Consider the following 26,766-nt stretch of genomic DNA (forward strand, 5'->3'; position numbering starts at 1 on the left):
CACCCCCTGTGAATAAGGGGCCAAAGGAAACGAACTATCATCGTCTTTCATTGTCAAATCTCCCTCCCTTCGGCATGGCCCCTTTAGTTATTTTCGATTATACATAATGAACCGTGCTTAGCACATTGCATCTTACCCCTGGTCAAAGAGATATCAATCAATGACGAAGGACTGTGCGTGTTGTAGTCATTTCTCCCCAACCAAACCAATCGACCCTTCCTCCCTTTTTTGCAACAGATGATTGAGCACTCCTCCCTCCTCCTTCTCCTTTTTCATCGCACAATGAAACAACAACGTGTTTGAGATCGTTATCAACGAACTTTTATCTCTTTTATCCTTAAAGCGGATCAGATTTCGAGTCTTCGATCATTTCTTCCTCCCCATCAATATTGCGATTTCCTTGTGATTATAATGAATCCGACAAACATCCCAAGAAGAGGGGTTTAAAACAACGCAGGGATCGCATATTGATTGTACCTCAAAATGTTGCACAAATTGATTCCATCGTTATACCTATACGATAGTGGGATTGACGTTTAATTCCCCCACCAATCTCTCATATGTCTGCTATATTGATTCTGTCACATGCAAGCTGTTTTGATAACCATAAAGTGATGACGCGTTATTAGTAACACCGTCAACAAGTAAAGAAGCTTTCTGATCGGGGCATGGGCTGTATCTCCACACGAGCTAATCCAGCAACGTGGATCTGGGGGAGGCATGTTGCTGATAAACGTGGTCCTAGTAACATCAAATCAATGATCAGAGCTATTTATCACCCTTGTACGCAAAAGCTAAATCAAAAAGTCCACCACTGGTGCTACGTGTCCGGTTGTATTAATAGTTGCATCGTTCAACCATTGTCATATGAAAATTCTTTCTCTCGATCATTGTGATCCAAACCACTGGCACATTATTCACACAAGCCCAAAACAAGCACCCATCTCCTTGGTGATAGTCATCTTCTTTTTTCATTTGAACAAACCAAAAAGTTTCAAAATCAAGTCTATCCTTGTCTTTCTACAAGCTGTGAGCACTGATGAAAAACCACTTGTCGACAGAGGGATCAATGGGAGCAGGAGGTTGGACATCAGCCTATAACATGGCAAGGTAATTAGATCATTTGTTGAGGATTGCCGATTAATGTATACTTACAGCGGGGACGTTAGAGTTAGCATGTTCAGCATCAACCTTGTCGGGAGAGTCCTCAACGGAGATGTTGGCACTAGGAATAGGAAAAGAAAATGTATGAGAAGAGAAGCTTAAACTCAAACTTGTGTCAATATGGTTACTCACGTGGAGATATCCTTCTTGTCGGAAGCACCAGAGATCAAGCCCTTCCATGCTTCATGAGTCTCAAGGACAACATCGGTGGCATATTTCTAAAAGAGGCAAATGAGCGTTTGTGTTGCATAAAACGAGACAACAAACAACAAACCTTGTTCTTGGCTTCACCGCTGAAAGCGAAGACGTTCTCGGGCTTGCCATCGGGAATCTTGTAGATGCGGAACCATTCATTGGTAGCACGAATAAGACCAGGAAGTTGCTTCTCAACGTCCTCAATGTCTATATCGAATCATATACATAAGCCATGCATGGTCCTGCATATCTATTATTCCTTCCCACACATACCGTTAAGCTTAGAAGCGAGAGGATCATTGACATCGATAGCGATGACCTTCCAGTCAGTTTCACCTTCATCCAAGAGAGCCATGACACCAAGGATCTTGACTTGCTTGATTTGACCAGTGTAGCCAACTTGTTCACCAATCTCAATGACATCAATAGGATCGTTGTCACCCTTGGCCTTGGTCTCAGGATGTTGTTGGTTGGGATCTTCCCAAGTCTACGAATAAAGTTTGGTCACGAGGCTGAATACAACATGCATGTCAATACCACACACGCCACATACCTGGGGGAAGGCACCATAGTTCCAGATGTAACCCTTGTGGGGGAAGCAGTTGCGGACGAAGCGAAGCTTGCCCTTCTTGGTGTCTTGCTTGATGGGGTTGTAAGCATCCTCCTTGCTGATCTATACATTTCCAACAGCCATCATTGAGTCGTCTTTGCATTGATATACATACACACAACATCACTTGTCATCATCCTTCTCACCTCCAACTTGGCATTGGTCCAACGGGGGATTTCAACAATCATGTTGAAGACGTTGTTCTCCTCGTTGGCAAAGAGAGGAACATCGTGGAAAGCCGAGACAGGAACACCATCCTTCTCTATTGAAAGGTTATCAATACTCTATTCCCACTTTTGCACCATCCTCATCTGGTAACCAATGGCACGCCCATCCGTACACGCGCCTTCCATAACCCCATTTGACACATACCAATGAAAACGCGATAATCGAGGGTGTTGGGAGCACCAACCTGACGAGCAGTGTATCCGGCCATGATGGGAATGTAGAATGAAAAGGGAAGAAAAGGAAATGAGCTAAACGTGATGAGCGAGGCCAATAAAAAATCTATGGTCGGGGAACGCGAGTTTGGATGACGCCATTCGCCATCGCCATTCGCCAAACGTTACAGGCTCACGGAGTAGGCTGAGATGATGGAAATCGATATCCAAGTATACCGATTTGAATTATATGCCTCATCACCCTTGAATGGATTGCCCATGCATACTTAGCATACACGATGCAACGTATTCGCCAATGTGATTCACTCAGCTATTCAAATTGGTTGCACAGCAGCACCAACTCACAATGTTTGTATGCATCGGCTGAGCTCACGACGACGATGGTGGTGGATTCCGTCGTTACGTTTGTTAGTTGTACAATCCTCTTCCTTGGCAGTGTCAGTAGCCTTCAGCCATTCTTCTTTGCCATATTACTTTGTAAATCCCCCAACGTATACATTATTAAATGTGTTTCCATCCAATGATACTCGTATTGTAATTGATCACGTGAAACCTACTACATGCAGTGATCTTGCTACCATCTCCTTGGTAACTTCCTCACAACAGCTCATTGCCATATCCCTAGGCATGTGAGGACCAATTCTTGCGCACAGCGCCATACACAGCATGGTACGTATATAGAATAGCCATATGGATGGGGTGTCAAAATCACCGTGTTTGCCCTTGCTCGACGTAAGCCTTGATGAATACCTTAATAATGATGTCCCAGGGAATGCATCCATATGCTCAATATATAGAAGAGATGGGTTCGTAGATCATCAACGATGAATTCGATTACATCCTCGTGCATCATTATGCGTCATGATCATATTGAAGATAACCATGCGTGTTGGTACGTGTTGGGATAGCTATATTTTCCATGCTGAGAAACCTGCAATGGCTATACTACGGTGAAATGGAGATCGAGTATGATCGTTCGTCGGCATCCTTTGGTGTAATTGGCGTGCGTTGCTATGCTACGAATTCTCCTTGCCTCCCAAGATACATGGTAGATGCGATCCAAATTATTAGCTATTGGTAATTCAGGCACCGGCACCTATAAAGTTACATGTGAGCATAAAGCAATTCACGTCGCCGCTACGAATACATACGTAATGATACGTGTATCTGAACTCAAAAACGGGATCCTCGCCCCCTGAAACATCGTCGAATGGATGCGTTTTGCAATGATTGGTTGATCGGTCGTCATGCCTCAAGGATCATAAAAGGTCGTTAATCACCATAGCAACATGAAAAGGACCATGGCTCTTAATCCCAAGATGATGCGGGGAGAATGTTCTGTGGAACATTCTTCGTAATCAGCATGCTGTTGGGGCACAACGTATCAAAGGCTGGGACAAATGAGACATACATCCAAGCATCTGGATGCTGAGATCGGAAATGATAATTAGGGTCTCACACATTGTCGATCCTTGATTCCCGCATACAGGAATGATCTACCACATGGAAACAATAAGGCTTGCTATGAGAAAAGAAAATCCACAAAATCAGTTCTTGGGGAGTAGTGTGCCATCAAACGTTACACATGAGATGACCTAGTGCATGCTTTTTACGTCGTACGGGAAAGTTAATAGCAAGTACATACAATGGATCATGATTCACCGACATACGATATGTTTTTTTTTTCCATTCATAACCAGCATCATCAGGTCATCTTCGTAAACGTACCTATATCAGCGCATGCAAATCCCGATTAAAGATCTTATGGTTGCACGGCAACAACAACCACCTTATTATTCGTAATCAACCAAGAAATGATCACGCTGTTGAATTGATAGCCTGAATGGGGTGATGGGCGTCATCACCAGTTGTCACCGAAAATGAAGGTCACATTCGTTATTTCAGCAAGGCACCTACCACATATGAACACAAAATATCTCGATACGACTATGTAACACAATAAAAGGAGGGTCGTGCACGCTTTTAAACGAACAAATAAGCAAATCGACCAAGGACATTGGGGATTAGAGCTTTCAAGCAAATCGGGAACGACAAAGTTAGTTTCCCGTGACCAGTGATCTTACTTGAAGCGAACAGCGTGATGCTTAGTTCGCTTAGCATTATCAATGTGCACACCAAAGGGGTGACACACAAGCGTTGTTGGTGCACCATAATATCATACACGGTTGTCGCTGCTACAACATTCGATGTAAGAGAGTTTGTTTCAGTCACAAACAAAAGGAGAAAGAATGGCAGCGTGGGCTACACGAAGATATCGGCGCTCGAGCCTTATCCGCTTCATGCGCTATTCGCCGAAAGTTGCAAGCTTTCTACAGCAGGCTTTCCAGTGACACCATGCATAAAGAGGGTGACATGAGAAAGCATAAAACGCAGGCAGATGGTGAACAGATTCTGGGTGCAAAATTTTCTTTCTTGCTCTTTCACTTTGCCAATCATTCCTTTCTTGTATAATCTAACCACATCCCCTTTTACTTATATACGCATTTATTGTGTGCCTATACGCATGTGTCCATAGACAGGCATTTTCGACACATCATTGTCCCCCAAATTCTCGGATCGTCACAAGTAAGTGTAAGGGTCACAACATTGTCTGTGCGCATACTTACCATCATATGCCTATTCATTTTCTTTTGTTGATCCTTCAATGATAAATGTAGTTACCTATGTCAATAAGCTTTCGCTGGAAAGATCCACGACCCAACAATCCAAGACCTCCTCCTCGACCTCCTACGCCACCTTCACCAGGACCTACATCATCGCCGCTATCTTTCAAGACCAAGTTGATACGCTTCTTGGTTGTTTGTGTTTCTTGCTGCAATGCATAACGACGCATACGCTTCTCGTCATCGCACACGTTAGGCTGATTCCCATATTTTTTTTTGGCGTCGACAGAGATATAGATGACTTGGGTGTACAAACGACCTTTGAACAATTAACGTGAACACTTGCCCATCTTGTCCCATACACATTTTCCCCTGAACATCCCCCCAATCCCTGTTATTAGAGTTATAGCGGTCTTTCTGTGAATAACACCCCAAGAGCCGTTTTTGTAGATGATGCATATTCTCCCCAGCATTTGCATGTGACACTGGCTTTGTCATCAATCATTCAGCAAAAACATGATAATGAAGCTTAATATAAAACGAATAGCTGCTACGTCAGAGAGCATAGGATACCCCGACATTAGCGACTTTGCGTCTTGGACTTTGTCATTTATTATCTCTATCCACGCGTAAGCTTTAGATAAAAGTACGCGTTACATGATCCGTTAAACCATCTTTCCTTTCTGGTGGTGTCGTCCAACCAAGCCCTTTTGCTAGTGTTGCATGTATCCATCGAAAAAGGAACAAAAACTTTTCCCACTCTCTTTATTTCGGGTCCAGAGGGCTGGGTTCTATATCCAGGATGGTCCACCTACAGAGATCTTGATCAATTGCCCAGCAACAACACACCCAGGCAGGTACCATATCTCAGAATGTGGAGCGTTGTACGTGATTTACTAGCACACATAGGTGCGAAAAGGATCTCGTGGTGGCTCCTAACAACAACACCCATGAGGTCCTATGCTCTTGTAAGTTACATTCATGTTGCAAGATAAGCGTTGTATGCCAACAATCATTAGAGGAAGAGAGCTTGGAAAGCAAACCGCGGTATACCCGGGTTTTCTTTCTACTACGAAACATGGTGCGGTTTTTTTGTCATTTAACCGGCACAACACAATTTAAAACTGAGAGACGGCGATCATCTTTTTTGGATTCACATAAAACAATAGCATCATCTTGATGATTGCTTACTTAATACCAGCTAGCTGTAATGGGTTGATGAAGATGATGAAAGATGATCGTGATTTAGCAAAGCGATGGATGACATGCTCCATCTCAGGTTGTGACGAGCGAGATTATAGATCGTGTAATAAAGATGCAACTAAGTATCCAATTGTTGCTCTCCTTCATCCATTTCATCAACATGTGCCTTATGTTACCCTTCCCTCTTATTATGCTTCTCGATCCATACGCACTTTCACATGCAGGTTTTTCGTGCTTGTGAATAAAGGAGAACCACCATATTACATGCTTTCCAATTTTGAATATCGGGGGACGTTCCCGAGGAGAGGGAAAACGTTCACTATTATTTTGACTCGGGTGCTTATGAAAGCGTATTTTTTCTCAAAAAGCTCATCGCCCTTGCATAAGAATACTCATAATACCATATCTAAACCTTGCCCAAATGGTCAAGTGTTGGCTCGTGTACAGCTTGGGTCGTATAGACAAAGTGAAGAAGCGTGAAACGTGTTGGGTTGTATATACCGATAATGGGAAACAAACGCAAAAACGGATACACAGGTTGCAACCTGCGCACATTATACCCACCCCTATGTGCGTAAAAACGCTCATGGAAGCAACAATGATGCACTTGTAGAGCCTGTGCTATTACCTTGCCGTTTTCTAGAACAAAAAAAGAGCGTGCAAAAAGGACGTCGCTGTGCTCATCCGCTAACTCGTCGATTACGAGGAAGGATAGAGCACGATGATTAAGCGTTTATGTTGATCATGATATCGCTAGCAGTATGTCTACGAGTGCAGTGGCTATGGTTCTTTGTTGCAACAGAATTTGAAACATAAAGAAGAGGTTGAATCAGAAGGCAACAGTCGAAAAAGATATAGAAGATGAATCTTCTCATTATCCATTTCTGGATTAGATTTTTGCCCAAGGCAATTCTTTCCTCGTTGTTGGCTCTCCGAATATTCCTTTTGGTCTTTGTTTTCTCAATGTACGTGGCTATCGGTCGAAAAAATGGATGTACGTGATATAGCGGGAATTTGGAATCGAAGAACAAGCGTGAAAAAGGCATAAGAATCAGACGCTAATGTTGAAAACCATCACTTGTTCAAAAGAGGTATCGCAACATTTGATAGTAGTGATGACAGCCCCCCACCGAATGTGTGTATATGGAGGTTTATCGCAAAAATGTAAAGTAAAAGCTGCTTGGCACCGTTACACTTACTGACTGGATCCCATGTGGCACAACATACAGCCACGTTCTGGCTTACATTCAAGTGCCTACTATGTATTATTGAAGGAACGCAGAGTCAGCTTGTATTAAGTGCTACAGCAGGAGGGGCTTTTAGATTATAATCTGGGGGTCATATTTTGGTGGAGATTTGGCATGCATGTCGCTGGAAAAGAAGCGTGAGTAAAACAGGCACACGTGTGATGACGACTACTTCTTGAAACTTATAGCCAGCTTCCGGATCACAGATTCTCCCCGACTGCTTTTAGTCAGCGATACTGCCCCTTACATGCATGGCTTGCTACCTCTTTCAACCATGCTCCCTGGTTAATACGGTGCCTCTCAATAATTTTGTATGCTATTGGCATGCCCTTGTTACATTGCCTATCCTCGCCAATACGATCGTGTCGCGTTTACAATGCCAACAATGTGGGTCTCAAAACACTATCAAATTGCAAAAGGGTCAACTCGAAGCATTGTTTGTTGTTTGTACGAAGGAGCTTTCTCCGCATTTTAGGTAGATGGATGGTTGTTGGGGGGAAGAGGAAAATGTCATGTGCTTTCCAATGCGACTTTATTGATGATGATGCATAAAACAAATGGAGCGAGTGGAAGCATAGGAAATACAAAGAAGAGCAGCGTATTCATTGTGAAGGTGGTTCTTTCATGACTGCTTATCACCAAAGTTTGATCGTCATTGTGAGATTATGGCTTGTAGCCGTCGATGAGAAAGAATGAATGCAATCGATTATTTGGTTACATTGATGTGACACCTTTATCATGATGTTCTATTGATCGATCGAAGGATAGCACACAATGTCACTTGGAATCGGCAACGCTTACAGGGACGAAAAGTGCAAGGGAATCCATTACAAACCTTGTAATTTCTGGTTCAGGTGAAGTTGTAGAATTTATATCGCAATGGCATGGAGCTGTCATCGAGATTGCTCTGCATCACTGTTTTGCATTCTGTGTCACCTAATGCATAATGGGTATTTTTGATGGCAGGTACGTGACACAGCAATCCATAGTCTCGGTAACCAAAGCAACCTAAGATCAATAATCCCCAATCGTTGTTGATTCAACAACACCTCTCTCTCTTTTTATCCTGTTATTGTGTATGGATGATATGTAGGCAAGCTATTCAATGAGGAAGATCCAACATGGTTGAAAATGGCAAATAATAGCTGTCGTAGGAGGGTCAACAAGTCATTTTGCAGGTTGTTGGCTAGTAGGCTTGTTTTGTTGTATGTGACAAGATGTAGTGAAGTGGTGAAATTGGGTCATTATGGACCATGAATGATTGTTGATTATAATAAGAGATATGAGAGAATGAAGACTAATGTGCTCTTTGTATTGAAAAGTCGAAAGAATAGGGAGGATCGTCTAGCTAAATTATACCAAGGGTGGCAGGGGAGGGGTTGAATAGAGCCTTCTAGTAACGCTTGCTCGTCATGCGGAGTTTTCTTAACAGTCATCGATGAGTACGCGCCATTTTGCTTCTTTCCATTTCGTATCGTTAACATGGGCAAGAAAGGTGGCGCAAACAGCAAGGTCGAAGCTGCGAACGCAAAAAAGGCTGCTGCAAAGGCTGAAAAGGATCGTGCAAAGGCAGCTGAAGCTGAAGCCAAGGAAGCTGAAAAATGGTCCAAGGGTGCCAAGGGTAAAGGTAAAAAGGAAGCCGAAGCTGAAAAGAAGGTTGGTCTCAATCAGAACCAATGCAAGAACCCGTTTTTCTATTCCATTGTATAAACTAACCATGAAATGACTCGTAGGCTGCACAACAAGCCAAGAAGGCTGAACTCGCCAAGCTAAAGGTATGTAATGTGAGATAGATCGTATGCACCCTTGATGCTTACCGCAGCCATTTGCTTGATTAGGCTCAAGAAGAGGAAGAGATTGCCAAGCTCAAACCCAAAGGAGCAGCGGTATGTATAGTTCCGGGAAAAGAGAATGGTGAAATCACACGGCGATTCCATGTTGACAACAAGGGGAGGGTGGTTTTCAGAGCGTGAATACTGATACAGCATGGATGCTTTTAGAAATCTGCCGCCAAGAAGTCAGCCAAGGTGGAAGCAGCATCACAAGCTCGTCGCACTATCCCAGAGTTCTCAGCAAGCAACATCGATGATGCATTGGATCTTCTTTCAATTGATGACAGCAAAAAGGGACCTATTTCTAGCAAGGATGTCGATCGTCACCCCGAACGTCGTTTCAAGGCTGCCCTTGCTGCTTATGAAGAGAGGTGAGTTGAATGATTATGGAAAAGGATCTCGTATGGAATGCTAATCCAACCCTTTTTTCTTTCTCGGGGGAAAATAGAGAAATGACTCGTTTCAAGCTTGAGAATCCTGGTCTGAGACAAAGCCAACTTAAGCAATTGATCTACAAGGCATTCCAAAAGTCTCCCGAGAATCCTTTCAACCAAGCCAACGTTATGGCATACAACGCCACGCAAGATGACGTACGCGATCTTAAAGGTAAGAAAAGGACAAAGCACACTATACTGTATGTGTTGGTTTATTGACCCATTCTCCCTGAATATATAGCTCAACGACAAAGCGAGATCGAAAACCGCCTGCGTACAGCTTAAGTGCATGATTTCGCTATCGATTAGCCTCATATCCCTACTCTCTCATGTACTTTGTGTCATTTGATATAAATTTTTTGTTTCTTTCATTACTTGCAAACAACATGGGTGTATGCACTTGATAGGGATATGACCCTATGAACATCAATCTTGGAAAACTTGCTTCTAGCAAATGAATGGGTGTGTGGGGGAATACATGCGAAAGGGGGATGAATGAGATACATGACAATGAAAAAGATAAATATGCACAGCCTTAACCATGCATGCGAGAAATGATATCATTGAAGCCTTTGATCTTTGCACACTCCCGTTTAACGTTGTCAGCTCGTGGTGTGCCCCACAATCCAGCGGCAATCATGGTACGTGAATAACGAAGACAAACTTCCTCTCTGAAATAGTCGTATAGCTTCTTGTTGTACTTGCGCTTTGAATAAAAGAATCCTAGATTAGCAACTTGTCCTTTTATTCACCCATTGGTATTTATCCTTACCTCGCGTGCACGTGTGTCTTCTGGATAATGATGAGTCTGGTGGATCAAAAAGTCATCAGGAAGCACCCAGTAGTCTATGCCGGCCAAATAAATCTCGTACAAGCAAGCTGCTTTGTTTGCGCCATAACCTATAATGTCACGTGATTAATGCTTTGATGATGATAAGCGTGTAACACAACATTGACCAAGACATACCCACAAAACGTTCCTCACACCATGGCGTACCCTCCTTCTTGAAGATGACATAGGGCTCATACGAATAGCTGTATTCAGTAACCTTGTAAGGATCAACGGCTGCATACCACCGTGTATAATTGGTCGATCCATGACCGGGTCTCCATGATCGATGGAACATGTCCAGCTTTTCGCTTTGCACGTCTTCCAATAACTCTTGCTTATTCTTTGGGAATTCACGCCAATCCTCGCCATCCTCTTCATTGATGTATTCGAATGCAGGAACAACAATAGCACCTGTGCCGCTGCGTAATACTTGCATGAGTTCTGGGTTGGCTTTGAGCGACTTTCGGAAATCCGTGCATAAATGAAAATCAACGTCGAGCATCATGATGTAGTCAGTGCGTGCGAAAAACTTGGCTACGTTACGCCACATGTTGAATTGCCGATCAAACTTGTCAACTACCAAATGCAAATCCACATAGCGTCGCATATCAGGATTCTCGTCGTAAAGGCGATGTAGATCGGTAAGGATGACTTGCTTCGTATCATCGTCATTCACATGAATGGCAACAGACACTGGGCCTTTGTATCGGCTGGCAAGACGACTAAGTACTTTGAAGCGGTTGTGGGTCACTAGGGTGGCGATCGTCACTTCTTCATTGTCAGATGATTCCTCGGCCTTGAAATAATAAGGGATCACTTTGGATGGTCCCATGGCATCTGCAAACACCTTATCGAGCATCAAGTCTTCGGAGATAGCTTCATATTGATCTTTTGTAGAAAGATACGCTCGTAAGATACGATCCAATAAACGAAACCTTTTAGCCCTAGTTACCTTGTGTATTGCTCCAGGTTACTTGTTGAACACCTTGATATCGCTGCTGTAACTCGGCAACTGTAACAGGTGCCTGCGGAGCCGAGCGTGCTGTAGTCAATTGGCTACTCGACGACCTTGATGTGTTGATGAGACCTGCAAGATGACCCGTTGCGTATAGAATGGAGCAGCCAACGTAAATGATGGCAAGGTACTTGAGCACCTGTGTTATGGAGAAGCCGTCTCGCATGGGTTCGAAAGCGATGGTAGATTCAAATCAAAGAAGGAGCTGAATGTTGGCAAGGACGTGTGCAGAGACAAGCTGATTAAGGTGTGTATGTGTGAACAAGGCGGATAAGAAGGAGATTGATGTATAGTGAGTGGATGATCGTCGTCCGAATCTAACCTGAAAGAACCAGGCTCATATCTTTCCTTTTGCGAATGCTGTGTCACACTTGTCGGTATCGAGGGCACCGACCTCTTCTTTCTCGTCGTTGGGTGCGTTTCTATGGCAACCTTTTCATGATAAATACGTAGAGTCCAGTCGCTACTACCCCATATCAATGCACAAGTTCAATGTTATCCTATGCAATGGGACATTCATAACATAGAGTATTCGACAAGTTACACTTAATAATTGTATCTCATTAAAGCAAAATTGATGTTGTGTGTTGAATGGATTATCTCTTGCTTCTAAAAGATGAGGGCAACAAACCCATGAAGATTTTACTCCCTTTTGATTTTCGCCTACTACTTACCCAGGGGTCCATTCATCCATCCATTAGGGTGAATGATGGTGTATACAACGCACCCTACTACTCGGCTTTTTTCTTATAGATTCAACAACAAAAGGATGGCCACTAGCTGTTTATCCATAGATAAACATTTGGATGGTCTTGTGCGTGATTCATATAAAGGTTCTCGAATTGACCACTTAAGCAGGTATTGTATCATGGGTTTTCAGGCCGACGAAAAACACCTTTGTTATGTAGAGCAGCGGACTAATATGTGTAGAATGTTAATTGTGGAAGTGCATCCAGGAGGTAGCCACCGTATGATCTCACGGCAATTCATAGACATAGTAAGGCACATGCCCTTATCCTTCCCATGATGATCGAGCTGGTAGGGATACGAAAACGATCACTGTGCTTATGCATGACAACAGTGGCACTGCACGTTACACATGCCTTTATTCAATCACAGATGTTGTGTATACTAGCAACAAGTGCAAGAGCACATAAAGGCCATCTCCCTCAGTCATAGGATCAAAGGGAATGGCTTTTGCTGTAAGGACATAAGGGCAGGGTGCTTCAAAATCAGGGAGCAGTAGCTGTTGTCTCCTCCTCAAACGAGCGTAATTTGCCATACGATTACATCATACGTAAGAAGATTCACTACTCGCTTGTCTAATACCTTAGGCCTCTTATTAATGCTAACGACAAAATGAGCTTTTTCAGCATCGACGTCTCCTGCACAAGAATTAGGCCGAGCTTTGATTGGCTGCAGGTAGTGCGGGGGTTGTCCAGATCGGCGTGAACTGGGGTAATGAGCTTTTTTTTCCTTTCGTTCCAAGTTTTTCCAATGTATCTTTTTCTCTCACTCTCCCCGATTCTATACGCATGCAAGGGTGAACGATAGGAAGCGAAAAAAATTCTTTTACATTACTCTTCTATTCGTTTCCCCATACAATATCCAATGGAATACTATTTCGGCATCCCTGATGGCCACACACCACCAGCAACACCACCACCTAGTAATGGCTTCTCCAGCGGTAGCCTGTCAAAGCCTCGTCCTGCTCAACGTTTACGATCCTCTTATGTTGACCTACCAGTGGGAGACAATATCGACAAGAAAAGGCTCGAATACATCGGCAAAGTGACCAAGACCTTTCAACAGCTCACATCAGATCAAAAGCATGTTTTTCTTTCTGAGCTTCTCAATCAATGTGATAATCAACTCCTTGCCTATGTACATGATATCATTGAACCTAAGCTGAAGATTGACTTTCTCAAAGAATTACCAATCGAGCTGTCGTTGCATGTACTCTCTTTTATTGATAACCCCAAAGATCTCGCTAATGCTGTACGGGTATCTCCTTTTTGGAATTCACTGCTCAAGGATGAAGCAACATGGAAGTCGCTATGTTTAAAGCACCGGTATCGAAGACGATCATCCTTGATAGAAGCGGGTTCGGCAAGGCGGCGGCAGCAAATGCATAACCACCAACATCCACAAAATCACGTGTCCTATCGAGATTACTTTTGGCGGCGATACAACACCGAGATGGCATGGGCACAAGGTACCGGAAGGTTGATCCGTTGCGAAAATGACATTGGACGTGCTCTTGTGACATGCTTGCAAATGGATGATTGCTATACGGTGATTGGTAGTGACAATCACTTGATTGAAGTCTTTAATACCGAGACAGGTGAACATGTGCGGACATTACGAGGCCATGAAGGAGGTGTATGGGCACTGCAATTTGCAAGGACTGGTAATGAAAACAAGCGAATCCTTGTGTCTGGTGGTTGTGATAGGTAAGCTTATGAAGGTCATTTTATTGGGACATGGGGATTAAAGTATGCCGTCATATATAGAGTTGTGCTTGTTTGGGACCTTGATTCAGGGCAGCTTATTCATTCGATGCATGGGCATATATCAACAGTGCGGTGCTTGAAGATCCATGGTAGTAGTAAGCTTGCAGCAACAGGATCACGCGATGCTACCCTCCGGATATGGGATATCGAGCATGGAGTTATTCGGCATGTGTGCACTGGCCACCAAGCGAGTGTACGATGTCTTGATGTTCACGGCGATCTTGTAGCCACTGGATCCTATGATGCTACAGCTCGACTATGGGATGTTAACACCGGCCAATGTTTGCATGTATATACGGGGCATCATTCACAAATCTATTCGATCGCATTTGACGGTGTTCGAATTGTTACAGGATCACTTGATTGGAGTATACGCGTTTGGTCACCAACATTTGGCAATTGTTTAGCATTGTTAACAGGTCATACTGCATTGGTGGGTCATCTTCAACTTACGACGCCGTATGAATCATCACCACTGCTGGTCAGTGGTGGTTCTGATGGGTGCTTACGTATATGGGATCTCAATCATTATGAATGCCGTCATCGAATATCAGCACATGATAATTCAGTCTCATGCCTTCAAGTGGACCATAAAAGGGTGATAAGCGGTGGCAGCGATGGGCAAGTCAAGCTATGGGATCTCGAGAGTGGTATGCTCATACGATTATTCTCTGAGCCTGCACGCACTATATGGAAGCTTGGATTCACTGATATCAACGCTGTGGTTGTGTTACAAAAGCCAGCTCGATCAACACCTGCTAGGGACCCTGTTATGGATCAACCTGAACATGTAGAAACAGTGATAGAGCTTCACAAATTCGATAATTATCATGACCCATGATAACATGTTGTGGGAAGAATAAAATAACAATGGGAGCACGGACAACAACAATGGCATTACAAATATCAACAAAGAAACATAAAGAAGAACAAAGCTCATCTTCCATGATATACATAGTAAGGGGAGTGCGGGTGGGGTTCCATCTGCATACGAATGCAGTTCCCAGGCCAAACCATGCAACGGCCCTTCCCAACAGGCATAAATCTTATGGTTCTCACACATCGTTGTGCTTGTGCACTCGAATACGTCATGCTCGAGTTCTTGTGTATCCAAATGCAGTTAGCCTATCATGGTTATCAATTGGTCATCCCAGCCCCACTGATGGATCTGATCACAGTCTTAAAATGGCAACAGCCGCCCACATTTTATTTTCACAAGCTTCTTTTCATTCTACCATTACACTATGACATCCAATCCAGTTACCGATTTGGCTCGTGCCGCACGTCTTGCCTCTGTCAGCATGCAAGCTGTCACCAATGAACAAAAGAACGAAGCCCTGTTGCGCATTAAACAAGTCTTGGCCGAACGCAAGGACGAAATCGCCAAAGCAAATGAGAAGGACAAGCAGGTACTACTTGAGAGAGTGTGGTAAAGTGGTGTCTATTTACTAAAGGAATGGTATAAAAGATTGCAGAAGAGCAAGTAAAGGCTGGCAAGCTTTCAGGATCTCTCTTCAAGCGTTTGGATCTGTTCAAGGGTGACAAGTTTGATACCGTTCTCTCGGGCGTGAGTGATATCGCTACTTTGCCTGATCCTACCAAGCAAGTCACTCGTGCCGTCAAGTTGGATGATGGATTGGACTTATATCGAATCACTGTGCCTGTGGGTGTCTTGTTGACCATCTTTGAAGCTCGCCCTGAAGTCGTCGTCAACATCTCATGTCTGGCCCTGAAATCAGGCAATGCCGTTATCCTCAAGGGTGGCAAGGAAGCAACACACACCAATGCAGCTCTCGCTAAGGTTATCCAAGATGCTCTTGCAAGCTTGCCAGAATCCAATGGTATCCCCAAGGAGGCTGTCCAAATCGTTGAAACAAGAGAAGATATCAGTGCCTTATTGGATCTTGACCGATACGTGGATCTTGTCGTTCCTCGTGGCAGCAACAGCCTTGTGCGTTATATCCAAAACAATACCAGGTACGTTTTCAATTAGCTTTTATGAATAATTACTCATCTCATTATTAGAATTCCTGTTCTTGGCCATGCCGATGGTATTTGCTCTGTTTATTTGGATAAGGATCTTGATGTTGAAAAGGCATGCCGTATTGTTGTGGATTCAAAGGTAATGGGATAATGGGATAACATATATGAAGAGCACGTAAGGCTGATAAAAAGTTATTCATGTTCATTAGACTGATTATCCTGCTGCATGTAACTCTGCTGAACAACTTTTGGTTCACGCTTCTCTCCTCCAAACGGATGCATTTGCCAAGGTTGCACAAGCTCTTCTCCAAGCCAATGTCACGCTCAAATGCGATCCAGAGTCTCTTGCCGCTTTGGGATCGTCATCCTTAATCCCATCTGATTTGCGTGAAAAGGTCGTTGCGGCAGGCCCCGAGGACTATGATACTGAATTCTTGGATCACATTATTGCTGTCAAGGTTGTGTCAGATGTGAATGCTGCTGTTGAACATATCAATGAGCATGGCTCCAAGCACACTGATGCCATTGTCACCGAAAATGAAGCAGCTGCGGACTATTTCACAACACGTGTCGATGCTGCAGGATGTTACTGGAATGCAAGCACCCGATTTGCGGACGGTTTCCGATATGGCTTTGGTGCAGAAGTTGGCGTAAGTATAAGAGAGGGCATAACATGGTATTGATTTTGGAGTTCTAATTTGCTTCATTAGGTCTCTACCAATAAGACACATGCCCGTGGTCCAGTTGGCCTTGAAGGTTTGGTTATCTACAAGTACACCGTACGCGGCAACGGACATGCAGCATCTGATTTTGGATCGGGCAAGAAGCAGTACATGCATAAAACCATTGCTCCTGAGGACTACAAGGTTTATGGTATTGGAAGCGTCTACCCTGGATCAGGATTGGAAAAGCAATAGTTTACATAATTAGTTACCCCCACATTATTCAATACAATAAGAAAAAAACAATGGAAAGTTCAATGCGTGATTAAGAGGTGTGTTATTGGAATCATTACTGAAACATGGTCTTTGCGTATGTGAGGGGAAAAAAGGGGGGTGTTGCATGATTGGTTTTATGTATGGCCCATTGTGCCGCATGTAACAAATGCCATAAATCCTTGCCAAAATCCACGATGTTCTTTGTGCTGGGTATCCTCGTCTATGCCATGTCCCAAAGACTGGTCTTGAATCATAGGAGTACAAGATGAAGTGACATGATGCTGCTTATCTCCATGTAGGGGAGCTGATAATGTAGGTTGGGGCATGACGGGTAATGTTGTGCCTGTGATGGTGGTGTTTGTGTTGATTTGTGGACGTGGTTGTGATGTCTGTGATGCTTTTCGTTGATGGGTATTGGGCTGGTTCGATTGTCGAGTATGACTACCAGGTGATAATGCAAGCCGTGATGTCGCTTCTCGTGTATTTTGTTGCTGTTGCTGTCGTTTATGCTTTCCATCAGATGAGGATCGGTGCTAAGATATGTACGTCAGTTATCAGATCATACAGCAGTAAATCTTATGCATGCATCATACCTCATATCCCTTGCCGTTATTCAACAGCATCCAATCATAAATACCATCACTTGTTTCATCCATGCGTCGTAGCACTTTGTCGAATAGTTCACGTAGAAACTCGTAATCAGGTTTTTCTTCAAAGCCAAGCTTGCGCACGTATTGCAAGTAAATGCCAAACTCCTCTGATATTATAAAAAGTTAATCCAAGAACAGCATTGACCACATGGCCGGTGTGCTTACCAGGGAATCCTCCACATAAATCCTTGATTGATGTAGTCTGCTTCTTATCGCCGATCTTTTCATACTTTTGCTTGTTTGTTGCTGCCTTAAGACCTTGCCATGGAAGTGATCCGCGTAGAAAATACATAAAGACATGGCCAAGTGATTCAAGATCATCACGCCTTGATTGCTCTATTATTATGCGGAGAGTACAAAATCAGCGTTACTCGTTTCCATGGTTCCCCAATGTTACCCACCTCTTCCCAAATGAGTATTGATGCTCATGTATCTTGCCGTTCCAGATAAGCTTCTTCGTTCTCTATAAGGGATGTGCTGCTTCGTCTTGGGATCTCGATAGAGCTTCGCCATGCCATAGTCGATCAAATAAACGGTGTTGGCGTTCTTTGTTCGTGGTCGACCAATGAGAAAATTGTCTGGTTTGATGTCTCGATAGATCAAGTTTCGCTCATGGACATTTTCTACTCGATGCAGCTAAATTGAAACAGGGGAAAAAGACATTAGTATGAGCTTATTGAAACGCCAAGGTACATTTTGTCCCTGATCCTTGTACGACTTACCATTTGTTTCGCAAGCATTGCCACTGTTTTGACAGAGAATTTGCGACCACACATGTCAAAAACATCCTCGAGACTCGGACCAAGTAAATCAATCACAAGGATATTATGCTGGCCTTCTTGTCCAAAGTAATATGTACTGGGCACACCCGCTAAACAGTATCATCATTGAATCAGCACTCACATCCCACTCTGTGTTGGCTCGAAATTGAATTGTTACTTTACGTAAACCGGATAGGATTTTGTATGTTCGGTATTCGTCTCTCAACTGAGGGGCTTCAGACTTGCGAGCTTCAAACTTGATGGCCACGGACTGATTATTGAGCAGATTGGTACCTAAGCGATGCACGGGTCAATATTGCCTTTCATGTCGTTGAGAAGCTTACAAAGGAGAAGCAGTTACCTTCGTACAAGACGCCAAAGCTACCTTCACCTACTTTCTTGCCCACTCGATAATGCACGCCCACAATGTTGGCTGACATGGAAGCTGATTTCGAAGACGACGGTCTGGCACTACTATGAGGAAGGCCCGCATGGTGATGGTTGGCCATGGCAGCACACGACGTTTGAGGGGTGGAAGGGGGATGGTAGAGAAGATAAAAAGAAGGAGAGAAGATAAAAGGAAGCCCAAAAGAAGATACAAAAGACAAGGGGAAGATAAGACACGTGTTTTAAACGCTTGCTAGACATTGTTATGATATCCACCATATTTGTCTTTGTATGAGATCATTTAATCCCAATAAACAGACGCTGCATATCCTTGTCACTAAGAGTCCTTATTCATCAACTATGGATGTTTCTGCTCACATATCATACATTCATTTCTCATATAAACACAGCATTGATTGAGTGTTTTATTGGCTTCAATTAGGTAGTACCAGCAACCTTTGAATGGTGGTTGACTACATGTAGGACAAAACACGAGGCAATGCCATCTCTTTAATACAATACTACATATGAAACAAAACGTCAGCGAAGTTGGAGATGTTCCAATATCCTTGATCGTGTCCCACAATGCAATCTTTCGAGCATTCCTTCCTGCACAGACGTTACCTCTCCAAGCATAGTGGTAGTAGTAATGAACTTTTAGCACCGTAAACGACATATGGAATAAAGATGGCTCTTCACGCAACAGAAGGTCAAGCTGTAGAAGGAGCTATAGTTTCATATCATACAACAAGAATGCCATATCGTCCTATTGGAGAGCTAGCTTTATGGTTTATGAAATACGGGAAAAGTAAAGCCATGTGTGTAGCAAGTAGATACAGGGTTTAAAAAGCAGGTGTCAATCGTTTCATGGGCGAGCAATCACTACACCTATGCCGGCAGTAGCTACAACCCGCGATCGAATACTTGAATCAATAGTTACCATTAGTGATCTCTAACCTCTGATATGCCCTTTGTCCTTATTTGATTGTTTGTATTATCTTTATCTTGATGTATATGGTAATAGCAGCGATAGCTAATCATTTAACACAAAGAGCATGCTTTTTTCAAAAGACAATGCAAGGTGACATGTGATCATCTACATTTATCAACTGACTACGCTTGACTTTGCTCTTCTTTCTTCCATGGGCGCCGCTATAATAATAGCACCCTATCATGGGACCTATGATGAAGGTGCCAGTGGATTACCAACATTGCTTTCTGAAACGAGCTCACACAAACATCAGAGCCGCGTCTTTTTGGGGCTTCAAGTGCTTCGTAATAGCAGACTGATGACATTGTTTGATGATGGATAATACCACCTCGCCTATTTATTTATTGTGGATCCTCATTATCCACGGACAAGGAATCACAATACAGCTCTCTCTTAGTCTGATGACCGATTGGTTAGCGCATTATGTATATGATACAGCATTAGCTAAGCACAAACAGATGATGATGACCATTAAAATGGTGCATGGACAACATTCGATAATGAAGATAGGTGGATTTTGTGTTCTTGACATCTATTTGTACCATATGTCAAACGTTCTCTAAAGTGTCAAAACCAGGATTGATGTAGTAGACTTATTGCATATAGACGCAATGTTAACAGCCGTTGCTTGGTTTCTTGGATTCTCTGCCGGCAACCAGTAGTATAAAAATCATCCTGGACTACCACCTCCATGCGATACAACAATAGAAATTATACGTCTCACGTTTCATGTACCTTCATGCTTAATGCTATGCATGCGCTGATCATGACCATACTATGGTTGACTTCCCATTCAGGCTATCATAGGCGGACCTCATTATAAAGAAGGATCCATCACATCGATCATGCATTCTCCACCAATAGGATCAGCCTTTCCCTCCCGGCTTCGTTACACAAACAAGTCCTTCTACATCTTGGCTTTATCCGGGTCTAGCTACTTTACAATGAACACAGAGCACCTTTCATGTAGCAAGCTTACAGCATAGATAAAACATAAAGGTGCTTGTATCTCTAAACTTCACAATCAAACGTAGGGTCTTTAATCCAATTTTCAATCAATGCATAAGAAGTCGAAGAATAAGACATGGTAATGTGGATGTTTATCAAGTAAATATGATAAAGGAACAGTAATGTAATTTGAATGAGATAGGGAGTGAATCACATAAAGGCAATAGGGATAACCGTGTCCTTGTGTTCTTGGTTGCTGCTGTCATAAACATCCTTCATCCATGATTGTAAATAGCTGCTGAATGTATTGACTTGTGTAATCCAATATCATCCACGGCTGTAGACACCTTGGCAGTTCTATCCCATCCATCATCATCCTCAGCCGGATCCACGAGACTACCATCCATCATTCCTGCTGATGACGCCCCAAGTAACCAAAGAAACATTCCATGGTCCTCATCACTGAATTTGATCGCATCCATCCATCCATCCATAACCATTCCAAATCCAATATTTGGTTGACAAGTGTCATGTGATCGCAGCTGTATGCTTCCTTTTCCATCCGGCTGTTGGTCTATCACTTTCTTGGTCATTTTCATTGCTGCTCAACCAGGAGAAGATTGCTTGAATTGCGATGTACCTTCTAGCTGATATGGCATCATCCACTTTAATCCGTATGTATTAAAGCACGTTGGTGCAAGTAGCTTGAACAATGGAGTAAGGACCTTGCTAATGGGAACTGCTGTTGCCTTTGGTCGTGGCAGAGGATTGTGCAAAAGCGCGCGTTGTAGTAGACTGATGAGGTTGTGAATGCGGTTTGAGACAATGGAGTGTAAGTGTTGCTAATAGCACTGATGTAATGAATGCTGTTGCGTTTGATCGTGGAAGTGGAGGGTGCAAGAGAGTGTGTAGTATCAAGAAAGGCAGGTGTTGTAGAAGGGTGACAAGAAGGCTGTGTACACGCCATGGGTTTGCCATCCAGCCATAGACAATCGGATCACGACAGTTGTAGGATTGACATGATGGGTTGAAGCAGGACAATCGTTCGCAGGTGGTAATTGTGCTTGAATGAGTCAACAGTTGAGAATGGGAAGAAGAGGGAAGAAGCTGGGAGGGAAGACCTGGAACTTAACTTGATGCTTATCTAACGTTGGATGGCGTTTCTTTGTTTGAGCGTTTTTCAGTCAAATTCCCTCGGATCAAGAAAGTTCAATGATGGGAATGCTGGGCTGGAGCAGGACAATCGTTCGTATGCGGTGGATTGGGCAACAAAGGTGAATGGGAGGAATGGACTATTAGCCGGCAGGTTACAAATAACTTACCAATTTGATTCTTCTGATATTGGGTGATGTTTCTGTGTTTGAGCGTTTATCAGTCAAATCTCATCGGATCAAGAAAGTTGAAGGATGGAGTTGATGGGCTGGAGCAGGACAATCGTTCGCATGCATTGGGTTGGGCAACAATGGAGAATGAGAGGACTAGGTTATTAGCTGGCATTTTGAACTATTCCTAAATAGTGTACAAGAATCATGCATCGCCTGTGCTGAATGACTCAAGTTACACAAACACGCCCTCTGCATCTTTTGCTCTGTCAGGGTCCAGATACTTCACAATGAACAAAGACCACTCTTCATATAGCATCACGCTTACAAACATAAAGGTGCCTGTATCTCCGAACTTTACGATGAAACGTGGAGCCTTTGATAGAACAATGTGCTCGGCTTGGCCAACTGCACCTTGGGTGCCGGTTCACGATCAAGCTTGCCCATCCCAGATTTCGCAAATGTCGCTACCAGCTAACGGCTGGATCTGGAGGTCCAGACCTCTTCGTCGACGACGACCAGAAAAATACTTTTGGGCTAGTTGCGACATTGAACGCGAAACTTTCACACAAGGTGCTGTTGGCCAAGCCGAGCACATTGCTCCTAATAAAAACCCCGCGTTTCACTGTAAAGTTTGGAGATACAGGCACCTTTATGTTTGTAAGCGTGATGCTATATGAGAAGTGGTCTTTGTTTAATGTAAAGTAGCTGGACCCTAACCAAGCAAAATCTGAAAGGGTCGTGTTGTGTAACACAGCTACGTTTGCATGAATGATAGGGTCCATGTATAATTACTTTTGGATCATCTAGGAACAGGCATGTATTGCTAGCTAACGGCCACTTTTATCCAATCATCATTGTTGCGAGATCCACTGCATGGGAACGATGCCCCTGCTCCAGACATTCATTTCCATGATTCAATTACCTTGATCCGAGCTGATTTGATTGAGCTGCGGTCAAAAGTTATCACTCTGGACATAAAGTACGCTCGATGTAGCTCAACCGATGTAATCTTGTGTGAGCGTAACTCAACCAAATCAGCTCGGATCAAGCTACTTTAATCATGGAAATGAATGTCTGGAGAAGGAGAATCGTCCACCTACAATGGAATGCACAAAAGTGGCTATTAGCTGCCAATGTATGACATAAAAGCGAGTGTTGCGTACCTGTCATGCATGGTCCCTGAAGTCAAACTTTTAACCCAGTTACACACGTCCCTCTGTCTTTTGCTCTGCCAGGATCCAGCTACTTCACAATGAACAAAGACCACTTGTCATATAGCATCACGCACACAAACATAAAGGTGCCTGTATCTCCAGACTTTACAATGAAACGTGGGGTTTTTATTAGAGCAATGGGCTCGGCTTGGCCAACTGCACCTTGGGTGCCAGTTTCACGATCAAGCTTGCCAATCCCGATTTCGCAATGTCGCCACCAGCCAAACTGGATCTGGGGGTCGACCTCTTCGTCGACGACGACCAAAAATATTTTTTGGGCTAGTTGCGACATTGAACGTGAAACTTTCACACAAGGTGCTGTTAGCCAAGCCGAGTCCATTGCTCTAATAAAAACCCCGTTTCATTGTAAAGACCGGAGACGCAGGCACCTACAATGCCTACTTATTAATCTTTTGTTCGGTAATGAGTAGCTGGATCCTGGCGCCGGTCTGCAAGAGGACGTGTTTGTGTAACAGGTTAAGACGGGACTTCGGGGACCTGCATGTTTTTGGGTACGCAACCCTCGTTTTCAGGTCATGCATTGGCAGCTAATAGCCACTTTTGTGCATCCATTCCATTGTAGGTGGACGTTCTCCTTCTCCAACATTCATTTCCATGGTTCAAGTAGGTTGATCCGAGCTGATTTGGTTGAGTTACGATTCGAACAAGGACTAATCAGCTGAGACATTCGCACGTATGCTGATGTATGGATTGATGTAATTTCTCTTTGACCGTAGCTCAGCCAAATCAGCTCGGATCAAGATAATTGAATCATGGAAATGAATGTCTGGAGCAGAGCATCGTTGGATCTCGCAACAATGATGATTGGATTAAAGGTGGCCGTTAACTAGCGGTATATTCCTAGATGATCCAAAAGTAGTATACCACATGAATCATTCGTAAAATAGCTGTGTTGCACAACACGACCCTCTGCATCTTTTTGCTCTGCCAGGGTCCAGCTACTTTACATTAAACAAGACCACTTCTCATATAGCATCACGCTTACAAACATAAAGGTGCCTGTATCTCCAAACTTTACAGTGAAACGTGGGGTTTTTGTGTGCTCGGCGGCCAACAGCACCTTGTGTGAAGTTTCACGTTCAATGTCGCAACTAGCCCCAAAAAACACCTGGTCGTCGTCGTTTAGAGCCCCCCAGATCAGTTTGGCTGGTGGCGGCTGTGCAGAATCTGGGATTGGCAAACTTGATCGTGAAAACGCACAAGGTGCAGTTAACCAACGTGTTGCTATCAAAGACCCCGCGTTTCATTGTAAAGTTCGGAGATACAGGCACCATTTATGTTTGTAAGCATGAAGAGTGGTCTTTATTTAATGTAAAGTATCTGGACCCTGAAACCAAAGTGCAGAGACCCCTCTTTGTGTAGCTGAGCTAAAAAGTCCGGACCTCGGGGACGATGCATGACAGGTACGCAACCCTCACTTTTATGTCATACATTGACAGCTAATAGCCACTTTTGTGCATTACCAACTTTTGTGCATTCTATTGTAGGTGGACGATGCTCCTGCTCTAGACATTCATTTCCATGATTAAAGTAGGTTGATCGAGCTGATTTGGTTGAGTTACGCTCACACGAGATTACATCGGTTGAGCTACATCGAGCGTACTTTATGTCCAGAGTGATGTAATCTCTCTTTGACTGCAGCTCAATCAAATCAGCTCGGATCAACCTGCTTTGATCATGGAAATGAATGTCTAGAGCAGGGAGCATCGTTCTCATGCAGTGGATCTCGCAACAATGACGATTGGGTAAAAGTGGCCGTTAGCTAGCAGTACATGCCTGTTCTAGATGATCCATAAAATAATTATACATTGACCCTTTCATTCATGCAAACGTTGCTGTGTTACACAACACGACCCTCTGCATCTTTTGCTCTGCCAGGGTCCACCTACTTGACAATGAACAAAGACCACTCTTCTTATAGCATCACACTTACAAACATAAAGGTGCCTGTATCTCCAAACTTTACAATCAAACGTGGGGTTTTTATTACAGCAATGGGCTCGGCTTGGCCAACAGCACCTTGTGTGAAAGTTTCACGTTCAATGTCATAACTAGCCCAAAAATATTTTTTGGTCGTCGTCGACGAAGAGATGAAACCCCCCAGATCCAGTTTGGCTGGTGGCGACATTGCGGAATCTGGGATTGGCAAGCTTGATCGTGAAACTGGCACCCAAGGTGCAGTTGGCAAGCCGAGCCATTGCTCTAATAAAAACCCACGTTTCATTGTAAAGTTCGGAGATACAGGCACCTTTATGTTTGTAAGCGTGATGCTATATGAGAAGTGGTCTCTGTTCATTGCCAATTAGCTGAATCCGGACAGAGCCAAAGATGCAGAGGGCGTACTTGTGTAACACAGCCTATCATGCAGAAGTGGGAGGATCAATGGATGATACGGTATACGCTATTCAGTAACAGCTCATGCATTGACAGATAACAGCCAATTCCTTCCAATCAACATTGTTGCGAAATCCACTGTATGGGAACGATGCTCCTACTCCACACATATTTACGTCCATGTTCACGCTTACAGCATATGTAAAACACAAAGGCACTTGTATCTCTGAATCCTTTGATCAAACGTTGGGGGTCTTTATAGAACAAGGTTGCTCAGTGGGGTCGAAGAAAGCTTGTGTGAACAAGTCTTCCCAAGATTTCGAATCATGCCTTTGAATCCATTTCTATTACTGCAGGGTTTCTTCATGTAGATTCAACCACCCCAACTACTAGGCATCCACAGCTCCATCATAGGCAGTTAACCGTAAAATGCTGAAAAGAGGTACTCAAGGAATTCATCATGATACGGCCTGACATACATCCGTCTGTATCCACCCCTTTTACCAGTGCGGCTCACCTAAACGTATATAAACCCCCTTGTCAATCAACCTATACTCTATCTGTGGCTTGCTGTATCTTACCAAGGGTACCGTGAGATCAAGCACAAATAGGTTGCTTTCGGGTTTCTTTGCGATCATATGCCACCGATTCTTGCTGCGACAACTTGAGATACTGTTCGCTGGGTGTACGGACCTTGGTTGACGATGCTGCCCTCTGTTGGTCTTGATCATGGGAGGATCGGTCTTTACTGATGGCTTCATGGCGATCCGTGGTTTACGCAAGGAACAAGATAGAGTTGAAAAGATACGGTGAACGATTAAGTGGTACGATAAGGAAAAAAGGAGGACTCGGATTTTGATCGTTACAAGAATGATTCAAGTTATGCCGCTCCATTTCCTGGACACTTTGCAACCATCAAGGCACTCTTCCAAGTTGCATGAACAGCTGCATTATATACGGGGTGTGTATTCAAAAGCATAGACAACATGTAATAAATAAAAGCATCGAGCTTCAATAGGTCCTTATCATGCCATTATTACATTTGAGATCACCACTAGTTGCTTGTGAAGGCCTATGTTTGGCAACACCTACATGCATCCTCTTATTCGCACATTGCTCATGTATGCTTCAGTAGAAGGGGACA

At 43.6% G+C, this 26,766-nt stretch overlaps 7 protein-coding genes across 7 annotated transcripts; 3 read left to right on the top strand and 4 right to left on the bottom strand.

Annotated features, from left to right (window-relative positions):
- Positions 1 to 1,020: 1,020 nt before the first annotated feature.
- O0I10_004574 (inorganic pyrophosphatase) lies at positions 1,021 to 2,405 on the bottom strand (the record flags this gene model as incomplete). Its single annotated transcript, XM_058484631.1, has 8 exons — positions 1,021 to 1,095; positions 1,156 to 1,225; positions 1,297 to 1,382; positions 1,439 to 1,566; positions 1,633 to 1,846; positions 1,913 to 2,032; positions 2,116 to 2,231; positions 2,342 to 2,405. 8 exons carry the CDS (start codon positions 2,403 to 2,405, stop codon positions 1,021 to 1,023), a joined length of 873 nt encoding a protein of 290 aa, XP_058344508.1.
- Positions 2,406 to 8,926: 6,521 nt separating this feature from the next.
- O0I10_004575 (uncharacterized protein) lies at positions 8,927 to 9,995 on the top strand (the record flags this gene model as incomplete). The annotated part of the gene is made up of 6 exons (XM_058484632.1): positions 8,927 to 9,100; positions 9,178 to 9,219; positions 9,283 to 9,330; positions 9,445 to 9,647; positions 9,725 to 9,882; positions 9,952 to 9,995. 6 exons carry the CDS (start codon positions 8,927 to 8,929, stop codon positions 9,993 to 9,995), a joined length of 669 nt encoding a protein of 222 aa, XP_058344509.1.
- Positions 9,996 to 10,245: 250 nt separating this feature from the next.
- O0I10_004576 (uncharacterized protein) lies at positions 10,246 to 11,723 on the bottom strand (the record flags this gene model as incomplete). Its single annotated transcript, XM_058484633.1, has 4 exons — positions 10,246 to 10,416; positions 10,483 to 10,610; positions 10,678 to 11,430; positions 11,495 to 11,723. 4 exons carry the CDS (start codon positions 11,721 to 11,723, stop codon positions 10,246 to 10,248), a joined length of 1,281 nt encoding a protein of 426 aa, XP_058344510.1.
- Positions 11,724 to 13,168: 1,445 nt separating this feature from the next.
- On the top strand, positions 13,169 to 14,911 carry O0I10_004577 (uncharacterized protein; the record flags this gene model as incomplete). Its single annotated transcript, XM_058484634.1, has 2 exons — positions 13,169 to 14,010; positions 14,071 to 14,911. The coding sequence occupies 2 exons, from the start codon at positions 13,169 to 13,171 to the stop codon at positions 14,909 to 14,911; spliced, it is 1,683 nt and encodes a 560-aa protein (XP_058344511.1).
- Positions 14,912 to 15,314: 403 nt separating this feature from the next.
- O0I10_004578 (glutamate-5-semialdehyde dehydrogenase) lies at positions 15,315 to 16,970 on the top strand (the record flags this gene model as incomplete). The annotated part of the gene is made up of 5 exons (XM_058484635.1): positions 15,315 to 15,479; positions 15,539 to 16,047; positions 16,096 to 16,192; positions 16,263 to 16,703; positions 16,764 to 16,970. 5 exons carry the CDS (start codon positions 15,315 to 15,317, stop codon positions 16,968 to 16,970), a joined length of 1,419 nt encoding a protein of 472 aa, XP_058344512.1.
- Positions 16,971 to 17,125: 155 nt separating this feature from the next.
- On the bottom strand, positions 17,126 to 18,911 carry O0I10_004579 (uncharacterized protein; the record flags this gene model as incomplete). The annotated part of the gene is made up of 7 exons (XM_058484636.1): positions 17,126 to 17,524; positions 17,585 to 17,748; positions 17,807 to 17,977; positions 18,043 to 18,277; positions 18,364 to 18,512; positions 18,586 to 18,696; positions 18,764 to 18,911. The coding sequence occupies 7 exons, from the start codon at positions 18,909 to 18,911 to the stop codon at positions 17,126 to 17,128; spliced, it is 1,377 nt and encodes a 458-aa protein (XP_058344513.1).
- A 7,129-nt stretch (positions 18,912 to 26,040) lies between these two features.
- O0I10_004580 (uncharacterized protein) lies at positions 26,041 to 26,383 on the bottom strand (the record flags this gene model as incomplete). Its single annotated transcript, XM_058484637.1, has 2 exons — positions 26,041 to 26,139; positions 26,204 to 26,383. 2 exons carry the CDS (start codon positions 26,381 to 26,383, stop codon positions 26,041 to 26,043), a joined length of 279 nt encoding a protein of 92 aa, XP_058344514.1.
- Between the last annotated feature and the right edge of the window lie 383 nt (positions 26,384 to 26,766).

Source organism: Lichtheimia ornata, assembly GCF_029851405.1.
Source record: "Lichtheimia ornata isolate CBS 291.66 chromosome Unknown scaffold00017, whole genome shotgun sequence".
NCBI lineage: Eukaryota > Fungi > Mucoromycota > Mucoromycetes > Mucorales > Lichtheimiaceae > Lichtheimia > Lichtheimia ornata.